Source organism: Typopeltis vanoorti, chromosome 1 (assembly GCF_054136105.1).
Source record: "Typopeltis vanoorti isolate ZY-2024b chromosome 1, IOZ_Tvanoo_1.0, whole genome shotgun sequence".
NCBI lineage: Eukaryota > Metazoa > Arthropoda > Arachnida > Uropygi > Thelyphonidae > Typopeltis > Typopeltis vanoorti.
The window spans coordinates 163,068,484-163,086,625 of record NC_143549.1 but is presented as its reverse complement, the minus strand read 5'-3'; the positions used below and the strand labels follow the sequence as shown (position 1 = coordinate 163,086,625).

The window sequence follows — 18,142 nt, the reverse complement described above, 5'->3', positions numbered from 1 at the left end:
GCTGGAGTGTAAGTTCCAAGAAAAGCCGAAGATGTTTAATATTGTTGGTTTTGTCGTTCATTCAACTTTACATTTGCTAGCTGTTGGTTGTTCCCACATTCAAACAGAAAGAAAATTTTTATTTCACTGCACCACTCTGTTTGAAATTACACAATTATTGTGAAGGAATCGAGCATCAATTAGCACAACATTAACGTGAGCTCACTGCAGGCCGATAATTTCTGCTGCTACTTAGGGTTTCCTGCAAGATTCGTATTTTAATGAGCAGTGCAATGAAACTGAAATTAGGCAAGCACAAGAATCAAGGTAAACAGGATATTTAATTCTCTCACAAAATTATTCTTACATAAGAAACAAGAATTCTATTGAGATCAATACAATTAGAAAACAGTTTATGCATGCAATAAAGTATTTAGATTTTACTCAGCTGAGTGCATCATTTACTGCTAGAACATGTATATAAGGCTTTCACAATTCTTATCTGTTAGGATTTCAACGTAGTTTCACCTTAACAACAACAACAACAATATTCAGCAAAACACTTAAAAAGTAATTCTTTTTAGTCTCATAGAGTAATCACAAACTTCAATTTTATCAAACAGTGAGCTGGCATCATCAATATCTATTAGAGGATTAAAATAGTTCTTAAAAGGCTCAATCTTGAATTTACATATACATTGTGAGATTCAAACACATTCAAACACGAACTAATTCTTCAATGAAGTTTCTCACATTAGTTTCACAAGGAAAATGTTTTATAATATCACTCATTCAAGCTTGACTAGCTGGCTCCAGCAACACGAAATTTGACCAAGTTCTCCACACGGGCAACACTATCACACGTTAGTTATAGAATAGATATTCTTACCAGTATGATCATCAAGCTTGCACATTATGGAAAACTCTTACAACACTTCTAGGCACTCGATAATCTTCCACTGTAGGCAACACAAAATTTATAGTATCCCTGAGTTCAATAACCTATTTGTTAAGACTAGAAAATGTATTTTCTTGCTCGTAATAACTTATCTTACAATAAACCTCGATCATATTATTATTCCTTCACTCGGGTAAATTCCTTCACAAGGTGACAGGAAACTATAAATAAATATGAGTTCGAAGTAAGATTCATTAAAATAGGAAGAAGTTTGCAAATCTTAGTTACGTCGTACGATCCCAGGATAGATCACATCTCACGACCTTCTTACACTCTCTCTCCATTTTCCTTCTGGTTCCTTCTTCCTCTATCTCATAAAAATCCACTCTCTCTTTTCCTGCCCAAACTTGTTTTTCTCCACACTTTCAGTTTACGACGAAATTCCCATGTGATCGTTGTACAGTTTTCAACGCTAAGGCATGCGCTATCTCAAAATAACGTAGTTTTCTGACAACCAATCAAATCACATTAGCAGAGTTCCTTAGAAAATACTTTCACTTTCAGTAACAACAAATAAAATGTATTTATTACAGTTCGCTTAGGATACATTTACAAGGTAATATAAAGAATTTATATAAGATAAATAACTAAAAAAAAATTACAATTATTTCAATGAACAAAAAACAGTAAGTGTTTAAATTACAATTTACTTAGGAGCAAAATTAGCTCAGGAAATGCAATCCACGTTAAATCATGAAGTATTAATAATCATAAAATTCTTCATTCAACAAAGGCTTATTTTTCCTCTGAAAAATTTTTCGCACAAGATTAACGAGTGGAGAAAATAGACTTCTTATCTCCCTTTCGAGGTCTTAAATAATATCTAGTATGAATAAAATCTAATTTATTACTACAGTCAGTATTTTTGTATCTCTCTATATTTTTACTTAGATTCATTTTGCTTTCATTACTGGGAATAGGTTGTCCTTTATTTTTGTAGTATGGGGGATGTCTCATCGGGGCAGAGTCCCTCATTTCTGTCTCTAGCATTGTGTCTTGATTGTCTCATGACCAGATTTTTCATTCTAATGGTACTTCTGCGATCTGTCATTCCCGGATAATTTCTTTTCCTTCCCCATACATTCTCCAAAGAATTTTCTAAGTAGAATAGTATGTCAGACTTGTCCTTTTCCTCCCTCCTCCTTCTTGCCTTATTAGATCTTGGATGTAAACTAATTGCTTTAGCAAAGTTGATTCCAATTATCAGTTGATCTGTTTTGCCAACTTCTAATTCAGGTGTAGATATTTGCTCTTGTAATGTTAAGTCTGTGGTAGGTTTAGCTTGAGGTTGATTAGGTTTATCAGAATTTGAGTCATTGAAATCTTCAATTGACTCATTAGTAGTTAATTGTACTTTACTTGTAGGTGGTATCACATTCATCTTACCATGCCTTTCTGTTAGTTGCTTCCATTCAATATTTGTAGGTGTATTATTTCTCCAGATATTTCTTCTTCTGTTCATTATGGATATCTCACCCTTAGAAAAGTCACATGAGAAGCAATAATTTTTCAAAAAGTTAGTTCCCAAAATGATGTGAGAACTTGAGTTAGGTGTTGATGGAATAATTACTAGATCCTGCCAAACAAATAACCCAAAATTTGGTAGAAAAATCCTTACATGAGCTTTCTTATACACCATAAAAGTAGAGTCAGAGAGAGTAGTAATTCTCACTGGTCTCCTCAATTTAATAATATTTTTCCATATTCTGTGCTTTATATGCATGAGGTAGCTTCTGCTGATAGTTGAAGCATTGCAACCTGTATCTAGTAAGATATTACATTGATGCCCTTGGATATTTCCTCTGATTTTCATCACTGATTCATTCATCTTAAAAGAGTTATCAAGATTACTATGCACTTTGTGAGGAATCTGTCCAAAATTCAAATCCCATCCATTGCTTGAGTATGTTCCTTTAGCATCGAAACAATTCCTAGCAATATGCCCAGTCCTGTGGCATCGAAAGCATCTTGGAGAATCGTTATAATTGGAGAAATACTCTTTCTTTGCTTGAGGTTGAGAGGTAATGAGTAGGCATCTGTAGATTGAGTCTTTCTAATCCATGCACCACTTTGTCCAGATTTGCTAATATAGGTTGATTCCATCTGTTGTAGGGTTGTGGTTTTCATGAAAGGTTGTAGTAATAACAACCAGCTGCTTCATTACTTCATCAAGGCGATCTATTACTGGTTGATGTAATCATTTTACTTCATGGTGAATTAAGGTTTTTATTTCTTGCATTAAACTGTCCTTGTAAGTTCTTTACTCTTGGAAAGAACTTGCAAGTTTTGGAAGTTCTTTCCAAGCGTAAAGAACTTTCCAAGACTTAAACTGTCTTGGAAAGTTCTTTACTCTCAGCTATATGATTAACATTTAAGGAATTTTTTCCATTATTCTTCTTTCCCTTTTCACTTTTATTTTCCTTTCCAGTTTCAGATTGGTTTAAGGGATAATCAGTCTTATTTATAACATTCACATGACCTCAATTGGATACGGGACAAAAGTCTCCTATCATTTGTTCTTTTTCCTTGACAACTTTGAAACATTCTTCTAAAGTGTTAATTTTCTTCTTGTACGCAGTCCCTCTCAATTCTGGTCTGACACCTTCGCAAAATTGCTTGAAAACAGCCCAATCCAAATGAGGTTTATCTTCATTAGACACGTTCAAACTTTTAGAAAGAGTCAACATGCGATTATAAAACTCTGTAACACTTTCTTTATCCTTTTGTGTGATCCTCTGTAGTTTCCATAAGTTGGGTCCAATACTTCTCAATTTAGAGAACTGTGAAATTAAGACGTCTTTAAACTTCTGATATTGTAATGTTTCCTTAAGCACTGGAGATGAATATAAAAACGTCCTTGCCTTACCAGTCAACTTACTTTATAGTAATATTAGTGATTAAAAATCAGTCCAGTTTGCTAATTCTCTAAGCTTTTCAACGAAGGAAAAAAAAGGACAGTACAACATCTGATTCTTCCCCTGAAAACTGAGGAAAGACTTGTTGGGGATTTACAGTGCGGAAGAATTCGCTATCCTCCATTCATATCTGTTTATCAGTTACTCTATAATTCATTCAATTATGAATGTCAAGACTATTTAAAATTTACTTTTGCCTAATTGTTTCACAACAACTCATCATGAGTCAATTAAATTTACAATTAAAGTTTTTAGGAATCAATTCTTAGTAGCTATTATGTCAACAAAACTTATTTCTCGATTATCATTAGTGAATCAAAATCCTGTCAGCTGCACCATTTTCTTTGTTTTGTCGTCCATCCAACTTTACATTTGCTAGCTGTTGGTTGATCCCACATTCAAACATAAAGAAAATTTTTATTTCACTGCGCCACTCTATGTTTGAAATTACACAATTATTGTGAAGGAATCGAGCATCAATTAGCACAACATTAACGTGAACTCACTGCAGGCCGATAATTTCTGCTGCTACTTAGGGTTTCCCGCAAGATTCGTATTTTAATGAGCAGTGCAATGAAACTGAAATTAGGCAAGCACAAGAATCAAGGTAAACAGGATATTTAATTCTCTCACAAAATTATTCTTACATAAGAAACAAGAATTCTATTGAGATCAATACAATTAGAAAACAGTTTATGCATGCAATAAAGTATTTAGATTTTACTCAGCTGAGTGCATCATTTACTGCTAGAACATGTATATAAGGCTTTCACAATTCTTATCTGTTAGGATTTCAACGTAGTTTCACCTTAAACAACAACAACAATATTCAGCAAAACACTTAAAAAGTAATTCTTTTTATAGTCTCATAGAGTAATCACAAACTTCAATTTTATCAAACAGTGAGCTGGCATCATCAATATCTATTAGAGGATTAAAATCTCAATCTTGAATTTAGATATACATTGTGAGATAACACATTCAAACGCAAACTAATTCTTCAATGAAGTTTCTCACATTAGTTTCACAAGGAAAATGTTTTATAATATCACTCATTCAAGCATGACTAGCTGGCTCCAGCAACACGAAATTTGACCAAGTTCTCCAGACACAAGCAACACTGTCACACGTTAGTTATAGAATAGATATTCCTACCAGTATGATCATCAAGCTTGCACATTATGGAAAACTCTTACAACACTTCTAGGCACTCGATAATCTTTCACTGTAGGCAACACAAAATTTATAGTATCCCTGAGTTCAATAACTTATTTGTTAAGACTAGAAAATGTATTTTCTTGCTCGTAATAACTTATCTTACGATAAATCTCGATCATATTATTATCCCTTCACAAGGTGACAGGAAACTATAAATAAATATGAGTTCGGAGTAAGATTCATTAAAATAGGAAGAAGTTTGCAAATCTTAGTTACGTCGTACAATCCCAGGATAGATCACATCTCACGACCTTCTTACACTCTCTCTCCATTTTCCTTCTGGTTCCTTCTTCCTCTATCTCATAAAAATCCACTCTCTCTTTTCCTGCCCAAACTTGTTTTTCTTTACACTTTCAGTTTACAACGAAATTCCCATGTGATCATTGTACAATTTCCAACGCTAAGGCATGTGCTATCTCAAAATAACATAGTTTTCTGACAGCCAATCAAATCACATTAGCAGAGTTCCTTAGAAAATACTTTCACTTTCAGTAACAACAAATAAAATGAATGCATTTATTACAGTTCGCTTAGGATACATTTACAAGGTAATATAAAGAATTTATATAAGATAAATAACTAAAAAAAATTACAATTATTTCAATGAACAAAAAACAGTAAGTGTTTAAATTACAATTTACTTAGGAGCAAACTTAGCTCAGGAAATGCAATCCATGTTAAATCATGAAGGAAGTATTAATAATCATAAAATTCTTCATTCACAATTTAACAATATTGTTAATGATGTTGCTTAAAAAAAAAAAAGTTCTTTATTGAAGATCTAGATTGTAGATCTTCTACAATCAAGTATACTCACCAACTTCAACATCATCAGAAGAAGATATTGAGGAGTTCTATACAAATCTGCAAAAAGCATTACATCAGACATCAAGTCAAAATCTCCTAATTGTAATGGATGGCTTAAATGTGAAAATAGGCAAAGACTTGGGATACCTGGCCAAGAGTAATTGGACAGTATGAGTATGTAGAAAGCAATGAGCATGGTGAAAGACTGCTAAATTTCTGCTCAAATAATAGACGAACAATAACCAACACTCTTTTTAAACAACCAAAACTGCAAAGAAAATGGACATGGATATCACCAGACAGACAAACCAAGAATATGATTGACTATATTATTGTAAACCAAAGATGGAAATCAAGTATATTGCAGATCCTTTGCTGCAGACTGTGGATCAGAAAATAAGCTAGTACTAACAAACCTAAGAATAAAGTTAAAATCTGAAAGCACTTCTAGAGTGTAAAAGGAGATTGAATGTAAATAAACTCCAAGACAATATTCTAAGAAAATATCAACTAGAACTAGATAAAAACCTGAAGGAACTACCAAAACAGAACATAAGCATCGAAGAACATTGGTGCAAATTAAAGGAAATAATGTTAAAATCAGCAAATAATACAATAGGTTAGACAGAAAGAGAAAGTAAAAAGGATTGTTTCTTAAATGAAGTAAAAAAGTTAAGTGATCAAAGTAAAAGCATGAAATTAAAACAGAACTGTAACAGAAATGAATATAATAGATTAACCAGAGAAATTAGAAAACTAATTAAAAGAGACAAGAATAACTGGTTAGAAGAAAAATGCAGAATGCTGGAGAAGCTATCAAAAGAGGATAACCTTCATGGATTATATGAACAAATAGATCAAATTAGTAAGACGTGGACAACAAAAATGATAATGATCAATATTCAGCAAAACACTTGTGGACATATAGAGGGACAACAAATTGAAAGTAAAACAAAAATAATGACCAAATGGGATGAATACTTTAGAGACTTTATAATAAAAACAGCTGTCAGGATATTATTCCAGCCACTGAAATGGAAAAGGAAACGTATCTTTACCAAAGAAATAATAGTACACAGCATAGATAAACTTGAAAGTAGGAAAGCACCTGGTTTTAATCAGATACATGCAGAATTCTTAAAAGCAATAACTTCTAGAACCATTAAAAACATTATTTGAAAGAACAAAAATGAAGCAATACTTACTGAGTGGACCTAATCAGTTTATAACTTCTATATACAAAAAAAGAGATAAAACAATGTAATAAATACAGAGGCATTAGCTTCCTCAGTGTTCCAAGTAAGGTTTTTACAAAAGTACTCCAAAAACAAATTAAGCCATATATAGAGCTCGCCTTGGGAGAAGTTTCAGACCAGGACAAAGCACAATTGATCATTTATTCACCTTAAGACAGCTAATAGAAAAGACGCTAGAGTACAGTCAAAGTTGCTATATAAATTTCATAGACTCGTCAGGCATTTGATTCAATCCATAGAAGAAAACTATGGGAAACTGTGAAAGAATTTGAAATTCCCAACAAAACTATAAGAATAATGAAGAATCTATACAAGAAATATGAAAGTGCAGTACAAGTGGAGGACACCTTAACCAACTGGTTCCACACAGAGAGTGGAGTAAGATAGAGATGCAATCAGTCACCAGACCTGTTCATTCTTACACTGGAAGAAGCTACCAGTAAGGCCTTAAACAAAGAAGACTCCAGAATCAAAATATATGGGAAAAATATAACAAATTTAAAATTTGCAGATGACATAGCATTATTTGCAAGCATGGAACATATACAACGAATTTATGATAAAGGAAGAATGTATAAAAATTGGATTTAATCTAATTATAGACAAAACAAAAATTATGCAAATAGGAAAAAAGAAATGCCAATCTGAAAGTTGAAATTGATAGTAAGAATCTAGAGCAGGCAGAAAACTTCAACCACTTTAAAGTAGTATTTGAGTACAATGGTGAAATTACAAAAGACATAGACAGACAAATTAGCCAAGCATTCCAAACTTTTGGATGACTAAATAAAATATGGGAGTCAAGAGATATCAAATAAGTAACAAAAGTAAGAATCTATGAAACAATGGTCCTTCCAGTACTCTTCTATGCAAGTGAATGCTGGAATCTCAAAAAGGCTGAAAAGAAAAAAATATTAACTACTGAAATGGGTTGACCAAGAAGATTACTATCTCTGCTGGATAGACTAAGAAAGGAAGACAAAAGGAAATGACTAAAACAAGAAATAACAATAATAGACAAAATCCAAGAAAGAAGACTGCGATGGTTTGGCCATGTGACCAGAATGGGAACAGAAAGATTACCAACTAAAGCCCTGAATACAACAATGGAAGGTAAAGATCTAAAGGGTAGCCCAGAATTAGATGGATAGAGGATAGACAAAATAAAAGAGGACCTGAAAACCAAATCACAACAAGTAACACGAAACTGGACAGAATTGTTCCGTCTCTCCAGGGACAGACAGAAGTGGAAAGAGTTCATTCGGCCTCATCATCATCCACATAGATGATGGAAGAGAGAAGATTGTGAATAAAGACAACTTTTTTTTTTTGTAGAGAATTTGATAAAATTTTGATGTAATCAAAGTGTCGCTTACTAGGTATATGTGGAATCATTAATCTCTGTAGTGTGGTTTCAAGGTGAGTGCTTATGGGAAGATCACAGTTTGAATTCTATGTAGGATGAGAGATACCTTTTATAATAATCTGTCAACAGAAAGCAAATTATCTTGTCTCATATGGAGGTAGCAAACCCTTTCATTGCGGAATAATCATGGCATGCAAATCAGATGTAGCATACTAGCTTCATAGCTGTAGTCGCTATAATTCCATTTCCAGTTAAAAAAAATAATAATAATAATAATTTTGTGGTGTGCAATATCAAACATTTATAATTGCAAATAAGAATGGATCTTGCATATTTCTCAAATGTGCATAGGGATAAAGCAATATGCTTAAATCAGTATAATTTTAAATTAATATTTTTCATAAATTGACTGATTACTGTAGTTTATTCATTAAAGAAAATTTTCTTCTAGACATTTAGTTATTGTCACATGCTTACTGATAATGGCTTAGAAGAAATGATAAAGGTGCAAAAACGAAATCATGGGATTGCAACATTCTGGACAGCTTCAGAATTTTGTAGAAGGTTGGATAGAATGAAAGCTCTGCCTCAGGTAAAATTATATTAAGGGGGGGAAAAAAGTTTTCTTTTTGTTGTTGTTTTTTCAAAATAAAAACATACATGTTTCTATGATCACTGAAATAACATAAAATTAATTATTCCATATAAATAAGAAAATCAAGTGTACTCTGTAAATGGAATATGTAATTTTAAAAGGTGTTATTTAAGGTTTTAAGTTAATTTCAGAATTTGAACATGTTACATGACAATTTGTTAAACATCACACATTATTATTATTATTAGACTATTGTAAACTGGACAAATTTATTCACTATTTTAATCACAGTCTTAAACAGTACCTCTCATTCATGTTATCAAATTTGATATGTACCTTTAAGGGACGTACAGGATACCATGACATTATGACAAAATTGTCCAAACAACTACTGTTAGAGTAATAATTTAAATTTAAAATAAATACTTAAGTGTTTTGACATTCATGTCAAGGTCATCATTAGAAGAATATGTGTTTTTGTCTAAAGTACAAGATATTTTTAAGATGTTGTTTTCTCCATGGTACTGTATTCACCTGACGAAGTCGGCATTTCCAAGCTAGTAGTGAAACCTAGTTTTGAAGCTAGTAGTGAAACCTTATTAAATCTTTTGTATTTTTTTTCTCGGTGTTTAAGTCAGTTAATTATTTATATAGACGAGCTGAAAACCACATTGATTCACGAAAATATGTTATAACTTACCACCTGTCAACATAGCTTGACTTTTGGTGAGGGACAAATATAGTTAAAAGTGTAGTGAATAAATCAAAATTAACCACACACACTCAAATACATAACTAGAATAAATAATTAAAGAAAAAAAAAATTATCTGTTGGCATAATTCTTTGTAGTCCTGATGTTTTGCATGAAATAAAATGAAATAAATGTTCCACAGTTCTTTTATTTCTAGCTTGGTTGATTTAAAAGTTATCCTTTGTCCCTTAAACCATATGTTATGTAGGTTTAAATGAGCCACCTATTTCCTGAATATTCCTAAAGTGTTCATTCTGTGGAGATTTTGATGATTAACTGCTTTGAATTTCTATTCAAGTTTTGGTGTAATATAAGGAAGGGATACCTTTGCAGCCATTTGTGACATGTTTCAAATGAATAATCATTGAATCACACAGCTGTGTACCAATTCTGACTCAGAGTTGCAAAGTAGGCTTTTTTGAATATTAATATGTAGCATAAACATATTTGTGAAGTATTTTGTGATATTCCTTTACCATATGAAATGGCTATGGTATTCTTGTGAATAAATCTCTTGATATTTTTCATGCTGTAATCATTCTTCGTAAATGTTTCACTTATGTGATATTCATTCTCTAAAGCATGCTCATCAGAGAAAACTAAGATTGTGTTTTAAAGGGTAGTAATGAGACCTAGTTTCTGTTTGATATATAGAAGTAGGACGTGTGTGTGCGTGTTCTCGTGGTAAACAATGTTATTTTCTATTTCAGTGGTGAACTGTATGTGTTCATGGATTAAGAAGGATGTTTGTGTTTGATAGTCATGGGGCCATATAATGAATAATAAAAAGAACTTCAACAGAATACTACATGAATAATATGTTTATACTATGTTTAAATTGCAACAAAATTATAGCTTACTTAGCTCCTCCAAATATTAGCTTCACCCCCCCCCCTTCTTTACTGGTACACACAGGAATATAAAAAATCTGGTGCACCTGAAACTTGTCATACCTAAGTAAAACAGCAAGCAAAATTCCAATAAGAAATAAGATTTTATCTTCCTCTTAGAGCCAAGTCTCATGAAGGCAACAAATTCTACTCCTTTGTTCCTGATACTCCTGGTGTTCATATACTGATATAATAAGTTACCTTTTGTATACTCACTTGGCGATTATTCCAAAAGGAGTTCATTTTGTGAATGTGTGGGATAAATTTGAGGAGCAGATAGAGCTGTATGAAAGATGGGCTACATTTGAATTGATTTGGTATGTCAGTTGGAGCAACTGCAAGAAAGAGAATGATTGAAGTGAATGTAACACCTGAAGAAGCAAGAAGTAGTGGTGGTGGGGTTGGTAGTGTGGAAGAACATGAGAGTAAGTTAGGCAAGTTAGTGAATGGAGAGTTGAGTAGTGTGAGTGAAGAGAATAAGAGAGAAGGAACACAAGATGGACAGGGAAATGGGGGCTGGTCAGGATGGACAAAGGGACACTGCATGAAAAGTGTAGATGATGGTTTCAGGAGTAGATGTGTGAGTGCGCAAGAAAGGATTAAGACAGTCAAGGATGTTGGGGTGATATTTAGGTTTGGGAAGGGGTATAATATCAGTGATGATAAACAGGAATGGACAGGGAAAAGTGTAGAGAGTCATGTCTGAGAAGTGGGGTTAGTAGAACTTGTTATAGAAACAGAAATGAGATAATGTGTATGTTTACAAATGCTAGAAGTATTCAAAACAAGAGGAATGAAATTATAGCATGAATAGAGTTTGTTCTCTCAAAACTGTTGGTATAAGTGAGAAATGGTTGAACGAAGATCACATTCTGAAAGGAATAGAGATGGAGGGATATGTAGTTTTTCACAAAGAAAGACAAAGCAAAAAAGGAGAAGTGTTATTGATGATGGCAGAGGAGTTTTACTCATCTAGGGTGGAGATGTAAGAAGCAAATACTGACAGTGGTTTTGAAGCAGTATGGCATGAAGTAGGGATGCTTAAGGGTCAAAGCTGTATAACTGAGAGGAGACCTCCACATGGCCTTTAAAGGAATGTGGGGAACCGACCAAGGCTTCTGAACTAATGTCCAATCGTCACCTTCTCGTAGTGCACTCTGTTGGGTATCTATCTATATACTGAACGAATGAGGGTGGGCTGGCAATTTGGGATTTAGCCGACCAAATTGTATTCTTATTGGCTTAAACCAATATACAAAATGATGGTACAACTTGACAAAATTTCATGCCGGCTGGGGCATCGCCCGGTTAAACAAGGCTCTCATTGTTTTCGCCAGGGAACCAGGGCGAACAGCGAAAAGTCAGCTACTGAAAATGCACCCCAACTCAACATCACCAGAGTTAAAGATAGATACTATCAACATAAGAAGCCTGAATGGCAAAGAAATGGAACTAGCTGAAGAATTAGATACGTACCAGATCGACATAATAGGGGTGACTGAAACAAAAAAGAATAACTGGTGAGATCTTTCTGAGCAATAAATACAAAATGTTATGTTTAGGAAATGACAATCAAGGAAAAGGAGTAGCCATAGTATTCAACACTAAATACGAGGCTAACCTTCTTGAATGGCAGGAAGTCTCAAGTACAGTGATGCGGGCTAATATGGAGAATGGAGAATTGGACAATGAGACTTAGTTGTGCTATGGTCCCACTGAAGGTTCTACTAAGGTAGAAGTGGAAGAATTTTTTGAGGCTTTAGAAAAAGCAACTGACACAATGAAAAAGGAAAAGTTGGTCCTTATTGGGGATCTAAATAGCAGAGTAGGAAATGATTGTCAAACATACAAAAATATTTTGGGAAAATTTGGAGAAAAGAGCAAGGCTAATGATAATAGCAAATACCTGTTGGATTTCTGCTTAGGACATGGACTGGTTATTACTGACACCATGTTCCAACATAAAAATGTGCACAAATTCACATTGAGAGAAGAGGCAAGGAATAAGAAAAGTCTCATTGACTATGTTATTGTTGATAGTGATGTTTTCTCCCTGGTGCAGGACACCTGAATGTACATAGGATTTGTAATTGGAAGTGATTACTATTTAGTCTTGAGCAGGATAAAATTGAATTTCATATTGAAAAGATCAACATGTAAGAAAGTTTTAAAGCGAATAAAAGTTGAGCAGCTCTCAGATGTGAACTGTAGACTAAAATACACAAAGATTATTGAAGAAAAAATGAAAGAGTTTGAGAACAGGAACCAAACCTTGGAGATTCAGTGGCAAGCCTTGAAGAAAACCCTGATTGATTCAGCCAGAGAGGCATGTGGTGAAATTGTCTGCAAGGATGGAAAAATCAGAACTCCATGGTGAATACAGGAAGTTAAAGAGGCAGTGAAGGAAAAGAAGAAAGCATATCAAAAGTTCCTGGCAAATAAATCAGCTTGTGCTCTTATAGAATACAGAGATGAATGTAAGAAAGCGAAACACTGTGTAAAACTAGCTAAACAAAAGTCATGGGAGGACTTTGGCAAGAACATAGAAAATAAATATCAAGAAGATGGTAAGATATTCTGGAGGCTGTTGAAGAAGCTTAGAAATAGAGAAAAGAGTGCTATAAAAGGAGTTAGAAATGATAAAGGTGACAAGAAAACGTGAGAAAAAGATATCCTTGAAGTATGGAGTAATTACTTTGAAAAATTGTTAAATGAAACAATCAGTGAGAGCACTGTGGTAAAAAAAAAAACACTCAACAGGCATACAGTCAGGAAAACATAGCCATACTTGAAGCAGAAAAAGTCATCAAAGGCTTGAAATGTGGAAAGGCAGCAGGAGTAGATGATATTCGACCAGAAATGCTGAAGTATGGTGGTATAAAAGTCTTATACCACCATACTTCAGCATTTCTATGCTGAAGTATGGTGTAGCCACTATACAGTGGCTACACTGCATAGTTCAGAAAGACAAATTCCTGATGATTGGAGCAGAACTCGAATAGTACCTATAGATAAAAAAGGGAAATAAAACTTAATGTGAGAATTACAGGGGTATTTTCTTACTTAGTGTTTCTGGCAAGATCTATGCAAGTATAGTTGAGAAACGGTTGAGAAGAATTGTGGAAGAACAAGCTGGATTCAGGCCAAATAGAGGCTGTCAGAATCAGATCTTCACTTTACGACAAATAGTTGAGAAAGCGTGGGAATATAACAAAGATCTGTATTTAAGTGTTGTCTATCTGGAAAAGGCAAATGACAAGGTGCCAAGAGAGAAGCTATTCAATACGCTACAGTTATATGGTGTCAATTGGGCATTATATCAAGCAATACTTAGTCTGTATTTGAGTTGTAAGTCAGCAGTTAGAATTGAAGGAAGTACAGGAGGATGGTTTAATATTAAATCTGGTGTGAGACAAGGTTGTACATTATCCCCTCTGTTATTCATTATCTATATGGATCACATTATGAAGGAAAGTGGTATTAAACATGATATCAAAATTGGAGATGTTAATGTCAGCTCTTTGCTTTATGCAGACGATGTTATACTTCTAAATAAATCTGCTACAAGTCTGCAAGATTCTCTGACTAAATTGAATAGCTGTTGTAATAGATATGGTATGAAGGTCAGCAATAAAAAGACAAAGACAATGAAAATAGGCAGAATCATTGAAAATGTCAACTGTGTTGTGAATGGAGAACCTGTGGAACAAGTAAAACATTTCATTTAATTAGGCACGATTTTCAGTGAAGATTGTAAATTAAATATGGAAATATACAACAGAATCAACAAAGCTGGTATGGTAGGAAGTCAATTAAATAAATTCATATGGAATAAGAGAGATATTAGTTGGAACACTAAAGTAGCTGTATACAAGATAGTGTTAAAACTAGTTTTAACTTATTGATCTGAGAGCTGGGTCAAAAGTAAAACACTTAACCAAAGACTAGAGACCGTAGATATGAGAGTCCTGAGAAAGATTATAGGCATGAACAGATGGCATCAATGGCAATATCATATTAAAAACGAGGATATTAGGAAAGAACTTGACATTGTCAGCATCCAGGAAAGCATTAGCAGAGCTAATCTCAGCTAGTATGGTCACTTAAGCAAGGAAAGATTAGCAAAACAAGTGTTCTCTGCAAGGTTGGCAGGAAAACGATGCAGAGGAAGACCAAGATATAGGTGGATTGATAACGTAGAAAGTGCCTTAGACGATAGAAATATAAGATCTGATAATGTTGGAGTCTTGACAAGTAATAGACTGATTTGGATGAAAATTGTAGATAGGAAGTTAGTAATGATGTAAATCTTTCATGTAGTACTATCATATCCTGTACACCCCTTGAGGGTACATGTCAGGAATTTGATGATAATGATGGTATGAAGTGGAGGTGGACACGATGAAATGTTTAGTAAGGTGTTACTATAGACCTGGTAATGTGGAAGGAAATGTTTAGACAAATTGGTCTGGCTGATAATAAAAAGGTGATCGTTATGTGTGATTTCAATTATGGTAATATAGATTGGAATGAAGAGGCAGCATCGGAAACCAAAGAGAATAAATTTCTTGAGTTTCATCATCATCATCAAATTCCTGCCATGTACCCACAAAGGGTGTACAGGATATGACAGTACTACATGAAAAAATTACATCATTACTAACTTCCTATCTACAATTTTCCTCCAAATCAGTCTGTTACTTGTCAAGACTCCAACATTATCAGATCTTATATTTCTATCATCTAAGGCACTTTGTACCGTATCAATCCACCTATATCTTGGTCTTCCTCTGGGTCGTTTTCCTGCCAACCTGGCAGAGAACACTTGTTTTGCTAATATTTCCTCTCCCATTCTATTTAAGTGACCATACCATCTGAGATTAGCTCTGCTAACACATTCCTGGATGCTGACAATGTCAAGTTCTTTCCTAATATCCTCATTTTTAATATGATATTGCCATTGATGCCATCTGTTCACGCCTCTAATCTTTCTCAGGACTCTCATATCTGCGGTCTCTAGTCTTTGGTCAAGTGTTTTACTTCTGACCCAGCTCTCAGATCCATAAGTTAAAATTGGTTTGAACACTGTCTTGTATACAGCTAATTTAGTGTTCCGACTAATTTCTTTCTTATTCCATATGAATTTATTCAATTGACTTCCCACGATACCAGCTTTGCTGATTCTGTTGTCTATTTCTATATTTAGTTTACCATCTTCAGTAAAAATCGTGCCTAAGTAGCTGAAATGTTTTACTTGTTCCACAGGTTCTCCATTCACAACACAGTTGACATTTTCAATGATTCTGCCTATTTTCATTGTCTGTCTTTTTATTGCTGACCTTCATGACATATCTATTACAACAGTCATTCAATTTAGTCAGAGAATCTTGCAGACTTGTAGCAGATTTATTTAGAAGTATAACATCGTCTGCATAAAGCAAAGAGCTGACATTAACATCTTCAATTTTGATATCAGGTTTAATACCACATTCCTTCATAATGTGATCCATATAGATAATGAATAACAGAGGAGATAATGTACATCCTTGTCTCACACCAGATTTAACATTAAACCATCTTCCTGTACTTCCTTCAATTCTAACTGCTGACTCACAACTCAAATAAAGACTAAGTATTGCTTGATATAATGCCCCATTGACACCATATAACTGCAGCGTATTGAATTGCTTCTCTCTTGGCACCTTGTCATATGCCTTTTCCAAATCGACAAAACTTAAATACAGATCTTTGTTATATTCCCATGCTTTCTCGACTATTTGTCGTAAAGTGAAGAGCTGATCCTGACAGCCTCTATTTGGCCTGAATCCAGCTTGTTCTTCATCAAGCTTTTCTTCCACAATTCTTCTCAACCGTTTCTCAATTATACTTGCATAGATCTTGCCAGGAACTCAGTAGGGAAATACCTCTGTAATTCTCACATTTAGTTTTATTTCCCTTTTTATATATGGGTACTATGAGTGCTCTACTCCAATCATCGGGAATTCGTACCTCTGTCCAGGCTTTCTGAACTATGCAGTGCAGCCACTGTAAGACTCTTATACCACCATACTTCAGCATTTCTGGTCGAATATCATCTACTCCTGCTGCCTTTCCACATTTCAAGCCTTTGATGGCTTTTTCTACTTCAAGTATGGATATGTATTCCTGACTGCATGCCTGGTCAGTGTTTTTTATCACTGTGCTGTCATCACTGCTTGTTTCATTTAGCAGTTTTTCAAAGTAATTACTCCATACTTCAAGGATATCTTTTTCTCCTGTTTTCATTTCACCTTTCTCATCTCTAATTCCTTTTACAGCACTCTTTCCTCCATTCCTAAGCTTCTTCAACAACCTCCAGAATATTTTGCCACCTTCTTGATATTTATTTTCTATATTCTTGCCAAAGTCCTCCCATGACTTTTGTTTAGCTAGTTTTACACACTGTTTAGCTTTCTTACATTTGTCTCTGTATTCTGTAAGAGTAAAAGCTGACTTATTTGCCAGGAACTTTTGATATGCTTTCTTCTTTTCCTTCACTGCCTCTTTAACTTCCTGTGTCCACCAGGGAGTTCTGATTTTTTTATCCTTGCACACAACCTCACCACATGCCTCTCTGGCAGAATCAATCAATGTTTCCTTCAGAGTTTGCCACTGAATCTCCAAGGTTTGATTCCTGTTCTCAAACTCTTTCATTTTCTTTTCAATAATATTTCTCTATTTTAGTCTACAGTTCACATCTGAGAGCTGCTCAACTTTTATTCGCTTTAAAACTTTCTTACATGTTATTCTTTTCAATATGAAATTCAATTTTATTCTGCTCAAGACTAAATAGTGATCACTTCCAATTTCAAATCCTCTGTACACTCTGGTGTTCTGCACCAGGGAGAAAACATCACTATCAACAATAACATAGTCAATGAGACTTTTCTTATTCCTAGCCTCTTCTCTCCATGTGAATTTGTGCACATTTTTATGTTGGAACATGGTGTTAGTAATAACCAGTCCATGTCCTGAACAGAAATCCAACAGATATTTGCCATTATTATTAGCTTTGCTCTTTTTTCCAAATTTTCCCAAAATATTTTTGTATGTCTCACAATCATTTCCTACTCTACTATTTAGATCCCAAACAAGGACCAACTTTTCCTTTTTCATTGTGTCAGTTGCTTTTTCTAAAGCCTCAAAAAATTCCTCCACTTCTACCTTAGTAGAACCTTCTGTGGGACCATAGGCACAAATAAGTCTCATTGTCCAGTTCCCCATTCTCATATTTGCCCACATTACTCTACTTGAGACTGACTGCCATTCAAGAAGATTAGCCTCGTATTTTGTGTTGAATACTATGGCTACTCCTTCTTTTCCTTGATTGTCATTGCCTGAATATAACATTTGGTATTTATTGCTCA

The 18,142-nt window shown here is 34.1% G+C and overlaps 1 protein-coding gene across 7 annotated transcripts in view; it reads left to right on the top strand.

Moving 5' to 3' along the window:
• Window positions 1–18,142, top strand: part of LOC150110591 (kinesin-like protein KIF14) — a 716,770-nt gene that overhangs the window by 443,011 nt on the left and 255,617 nt on the right. For all 7 annotated transcript variants that reach the window (XM_090399877.1, XM_090399854.1, XM_090399845.1 and 4 more), the window contains one exon: window positions 8,951–9,091. In XM_090399877.1, the coding sequence (XP_090256003.1) occupies window positions 8,951–9,091 (141 nt within the window). The remainder of the gene's footprint in view (window positions 1–8,950; window positions 9,092–18,142) is intronic.